General features: G+C 41.4%; 2 protein-coding genes across 2 annotated transcripts; both read left to right on the top strand.

Annotated features, from left to right (window-relative positions):
• The first annotated feature begins 1,180 nt into the window (after positions 1-1,180).
• LOC115764107 lies at positions 1,181-2,035 on the top strand. The gene has a single exon (XM_030706962.1). It carries the CDS (start codon positions 1,181-1,183, stop codon positions 2,033-2,035), a length of 855 nt encoding a protein of 284 aa, XP_030562822.1.
• Positions 2,036-3,040: 1,005 nt separating this feature from the next.
• LOC115764042 lies at positions 3,041-4,704 on the top strand. Its single transcript, XM_030706882.1, has 2 exons — positions 3,041-3,737; positions 3,802-4,704. Exon 2 carries the CDS (start codon positions 3,828-3,830, stop codon positions 4,650-4,652), a length of 825 nt encoding a protein of 274 aa, XP_030562742.1. The 5' UTR covers positions 3,041-3,737; positions 3,802-3,827; the 3' UTR covers positions 4,653-4,704.
• Positions 4,705-6,000: the final 1,296 nt, after the last annotated feature.

Here is a 6,000-nt window from a genome sequence, read left to right as displayed (position 1 = left end):
CCTTAGGCTAGAGTCGGAATGTCCAACAGGCTAATTTTTGTAGCTCGGCTTATGCGCAGGAAACGGTTACCAAGCAGAAGATGATAAATAATGGCACGCATTTTGGTTAAGTATGTCTATGTATTTGAGAGTCGCTGTATTTACCTTTATTACAATATATTATAGATAATGGATAAGATAAGATAATAAGACAGACCAATTAGCTAATGCCTCTAAAGCTGCATAGGTTTTTTCAGTGCGAAGAAGCATTATTTCTTTTATGATTTGCGTCATCGTAGGTGCAGAGCTTACTATAACTTGGCAAAACAGCGAAAAAGGATAGCAGACTTTGTTTTAATTGCAATCAGTCAAAGCAATTGGCAAATGAGCGGCGCCAAGTAATTTATTAAACATCCAATTATTAAATGATCTTATTTAGTGCTGACATCGCGCTGCAAGCTGAGCGGCAAATTAGCTAATCGATCGAAAAGATGGCATTTATTTTTAGAAATGAAGTCGTCGGCACTTCCGACGCCATTCAAACTCCACGTCCATTGCCGGCTGCGGAAGGTCGCCTCCACCCGCAACATTAGCATAAAGCAGAGCACAAAGCCGTAAAGCTGCGACAAACCAATTTAAATTTCGCGGATCGTTAAAATATGTTTTGTTATAATGCGACCCATCATTTGCATGTTTTGCTTGATTTTCGAGTGCCTTTGGATAACACAGCGGATCCCGTGTTGATTGCACAAATGTTTATGAAATAGGCAAGTGTATCGCATAGATTTTAGTTTACGATCTATTGGCCAGTCAGCCAACAAGCTACTCATTAAAGCTCGATTTATACTGATTATAGAGATAAACAGAAACATTTCGTCAAGGCTTTTTAAAAGAAGAAACGGCAATAATGAGAATTATTTTGAAATGCAGAATATTTTATAGTGCCGGTATCGGTGACGGCAACGCGATCAAGATCTTCTTCTCCGGCCAGCTAAGGAACCATAAACTCAGAGTGGATGTCCAATCAAGCGGTTCTTTTGCATATTAACTAGCCGGCAGTCGAGAGGAACTATTGCATAATTTGACCATTTTATTCAAGCGCTTTGCATAACGGTAAGTGCTCCACATAGGCACCTGCATAAAAACCAAGAAGCCATCTGCTAACCCATCAGATTCAGCGGCCAACTCGAACAGTCTAAACATGCGACACTTTTCCGTTTTTCTATGCTGTTGCCTCGCGGCTTTGGCCAGCGCTGACAAACTTGGCTACAATTATCAGCCGGTGGCTCACTCGGGCACTGGACTCTCATTTGCGCCTGGCGGCGACGCCAGTAATGTGTCGCCCTCGTATGCATCTGGACCTGGCCCCGCTTCTGATTCCACTAACGCAGGCTTCGCCCAGCCTTCAAGTGTGGAGCCCAGCTACCAGCCAAGCGGGTCCATTGCTGAACCATCCGCTGAAGCTCCGAACTATGCCGCAGCACAGCCCGAGCTGCAAAAGGAATTTTTCACCTACACAGCGAACGAAGAGGACTTCCAAGATGCAGCTGGATCTGAGAAAGTTTCAGGCTCGCTGAACAAAGCTCTGCGCGTTGTCTTTATCAAGGGACCTGAGAGCCGTGGCCTGGAGCAAGCTGCTCTGGCCCTGTCCAAGCAGGCCGGCCAGCAAGATACTGCCATCTATGTCCTGAACAACCAGGCCGACATTGCTGATCTGGCCAACAAGCTGAATGCCATCCGTAGCAACACCAACAACAAGCCCGAGGTGCATTTCGTCAAGTACCGCACCCCTGAGGATGCTGCCAAAGCTCAGCAGGCCATTGAAGGACAGTACGATCAGCTGGGTGGATCAGCCTCCCGTCAGGATGGTGGTGTTGCCCCCGTTATTGACTTTGCATCCAAGGCACCAGCGCCAGCTGCCGCCCCAGAGGCTTCTGCACCAGCGCCACAGGCGGCTGAACCCGAAGCTGCGGAGCCTGTTTCCTCATATGTTCCACCTGTGACTCCGGGTAGTACCTATCTGCCAGCAAACATTCTGCGCCGTTTCCGTTTCTAAGATCTTCGAACTTAGACTTTGATCTGTTTTTGTTATTGTTATTGTTGACTTATTGTTGCGAAAATAAAATTTGTTATTTAAAATATTTACATATTTAAAAAAAAATATAGATGATACTTACTTCTTATACCCTTTACCAAAAAAATTTTTAAAAAAGCGTGCTAAAAATAACACATAACACTCGATGTACCTACAAATATATATTTATATATATTTATTTTTGTCAAAATTTTCATGATAATGTCCAAAAACGATAGGATACGATACAAAAAATTTAATAGCTATTGTGTATTGGTTTTCATGAGGACAAAAATTAATTCCTTTGATGCTTTCATTATACCCTGAACCCATTGAAAATGGGTAAAAACGGTATAATGTATGTGTGCAAATGTATGTAATAGGTAGAAGAAAGCATCTCCGAATATATATTCTTGATTAGCCGAGTCGATCTACACATGTCCGTCTGTCTGCCCGTCCGTCAGTATGTTTGAACGCAAGGATATCTGAACCTATAAAAGCTGGAGACTAGAGCTCCTCCTAGTGCCCGCGCAGATCGAGTTAGTTTAATTCGTTTTCTATCTCAACAAGACTCAATTATTGGTGTGGCTGTTGAGTAGAGCCAGTGGAAACTTTGGAATAAGAGGGTTCAGGGTATTCCCTAGTCGGGAGCTCCCGACTAGAACTTCTTACTGTTTTATAAATAAAATGCCGAATATTCTACAGTATGTGTACGGTAAGTGGCGATATATGAAAAATTGATGAAACTTTTTACCAGACGATCGGTTACAGACTTAGATAGGAAAACGGAAATAAACGTTAAGACAATTTAAACCTTGGAATGGGACTTTAAGTGTGGGTACAGAGTATTTGTGGGCCGATAACTTTTGATGGTTCCGTTTTTAATTAGATTTAAATTTGGTTTATTTTTAGACAGAGCATGTTTTTCGCCTAGGAATTTGGTTTTATTAAAATGACGCGAATTTTAATTTGGAAACGGATTTGGGTTTTTTCGTTTGACAAACGGGTTCAGCAGGTTGAATTAGGATGTCGACCTATTAAAGAAAATGTACAAATTAGAAATACAAGTTCTACGACAGCATATTACGCTTCGGTCATGTTTTTGAATATCGCCACATACAAATGTACTTAAATGTTGTTGATTTAGATCAACATATGTTATGTATGTGAGATCAACCCACGAGTTTCCTAAATTGATTTCGTTTGAATTGTCTGACAAATTGCATTGAGCTAAACCAAACAATGCCCAAAACCGTGGCGCCGAGCAGTTTAATATTATTTAGCTCGCATATTGGCCTAAATATACAAATATTTGTGGCCATTAGCCAGAGTTTCACTTTCAATCGGTTCGGGTTCGATTTGCATAACAAAATGAACGAACAAAAGAATTTGGCTACCGAACAGCCAAACAATTTAGAGCTGCTTCTGCTGCTGCTGCTGCTGCCAGAGTAGTCTCTGTCGCCGTCGACTGCGCTGTTGGCGTCAATACGTGTTGGTTAATTTGCATAAAAATTTTCTTTTCAAGCCGAGGTTCATCAAATTTTTATCAACGCCGCCGCCACAGCTGTCGCTCGGTTCAGGCAATAATCAAAGCCGCCTTAAAAAAAATAAAACATGTTCGACAACATATTGGGGCGAACCTTATCTTGATTTCCAGCATAATTTTTAAACGCTTATTCTGAGGGTGATATTCATCTTGGTATAAAACTGGCACCTCACCTCTTGACCACATCATTCCGTGCTCGCAGCTCCGACTAGAACTAGAACCCCAAAGATGCGCGCATTCATCGTCTTGTGCCTTGTGGCCGTTGCCTGTGCCGATAAACTTGGCTACAACTACCAGCCGGTAGGACACTCCAGCTCAGGACTGTCGTTCGCTCCCGGCAGCGGAAGTGTCAGCTCTGGAGGTCTCGGAGTTGGCTCCCTTGGAGGATCCAGCTCAGGATCCCTTGATATCGATGACTCTGGACTGGGCAGCTCAGGACTTGGCGTCTCTGGACTGGGCAGCTCTGGACTGGGTAGCTCTGGATTGGGCGGCTCTGGTCTGGGAAGCTCTGGATTGAATGGACCCGTCAGTTACAACGCTGCCCCATCCTCTGAGCTGAACAAGGAATTCTTCACGTTCACTGCCAACGAAGAAGATTTCGATGAGCCACAAGCTTTGGAGCGTGCTTCTAGTTCCGTCAACAAGGGTCTCCGCGTTGTTTTCATCAAGGGTCCCGAGAACCGTGGTCTGGAGAACGCTGCTCTGGCTCTGGCCAAGCAGGCTGCCGAGCAACAGACCGCCATCTATGTCCTGAACAAGCAGGCCGACATCGGTGATCTGGCCAACAAGCTGAACGCCATTCGCAGCAACAGCAACAACAAGCCCGAGGTGCACTTCGTCAAGTACCGCACTCCCGAGGATGCTGCCAATGCACAGCGTGCCATCCAATCACAGTACGATCAGCTGGGAGGCACTAGCCAGTCTCACAATGGAGGTGTGGCCAATGCTCTGAACTTTGCCTCGGCTCCACAGTACCGTCAGCAGAGTGCTCAAATTCCAGAGAACTCTTACCTGCCCTCGTCTGTCCTCCGTCGTCTGCGTTACCGTCTCTAAGTATATTTTATCAACTGTTTTGTTGAGCCTCTGTTATCTATTGATTTGTCAAATAATTCAAATACACTTATTTAAAATGTATCCAGCATATGTTTCTAATCTCCGACCCCATATAAAAGTCTGTCTAACGATAGAGTCATTTCTTTTTTATAAAAGGCACCTAATATAATTTCCATGTAACACTGTCCAAAAAAAAGGTGGCATTCGATGTTCACTGTGAGCCATAAAAATTCCAGCGCTGTGACGATATCATCGACGCCCAGTGGAAACCAATAAAAATTAACATTTTGTCATTTTGTGTGTACGCCTATTGTACAAGAGGCGCAAAACGAAATTTTTGGATAATAATTAAAATGTTAATCTGCGTGAAGTAAAAGGTTAGACAAACTATTGGCACCCAAATTTATGGCAACTGCAACACGGAACAATCACGACTAGGCCAGCCAAAGCCAGTTCACTGCATTATGTATGAGTAAAAACAGAGCGATCGCATGAATGGCCAATAACAAGCAGAGACAATAGATGCTATATTCAAGAGCACCCACTATCCTCTATTTGCATAAATATAAATAAAAAACCACATCAGTTTATTTTAGGTATCATTAAAGACCAGCCTGCAAATGAGGAAAGAATTCAATTGTCAATTGGGCATACATTTTATATAAGTGTCAAATATACAAAAAAAGTTTAATCAAAATGAACAAAATAAAATAGAATATGAGAATGAATGGGAATTTAAAAAATAGTTTAGATTTTTATTTTCTTTTGATTGTTTTGTGAATTGAAATGCCGTGAAATGTATGTTCGGGGATGGAACCTTGTTATGAATACATTTTACATTTAACAAGCCTGGACGCGGGCGAAGTCATGTCGGGAAATTATAAATTTTTATAATGTTATATAAATACTCTAGCTAAGTTATACTTAATCGACCCAGTGCATAATATAAAAAGCACATTATAGTAAGTTAGTAAAATATTCACTTTTATTATATTACTTCATCAGTCAGACGTAGTCAATACCACTACAAATTCATACATTCTTTTTGCGAACCAAGAAATATAAATGCATCTTTTATTTTAAAATGGCAATAGATAATCATTAAAATTTTAATGGCTTTTAAAACATCCACTTTTTATTATGTTTATGTTTATAATAGTTAATAATATTTAAGATTGAATAAAGTGTCTTTGTTAGTAAAATTATTAGCAAGATTATATCATAGGAGTTTTTTAAATAATTTAAATATTAATTGTTAATCCAAAAAACACGTTTTTCTACCCTAAGCCGTAAATCTCTTTATATAAAACTGTTTGTCCTGACTGGCTGATTGGTGATCAACGCACAG

This window comes from Drosophila novamexicana, unplaced genomic scaffold (genome assembly GCF_003285875.2).
Source record: "Drosophila novamexicana strain 15010-1031.04,08,12 unplaced genomic scaffold, DnovRS2.1 tig00000817-arrow-arrow-pilon, whole genome shotgun sequence".
Lineage (NCBI taxonomy): Eukaryota > Metazoa > Arthropoda > Insecta > Diptera > Drosophilidae > Drosophila > Drosophila novamexicana.
The sequence above is the reverse complement of the archived record's forward strand: the minus strand, read 5'-3'. Positions and strand labels throughout refer to the sequence as shown.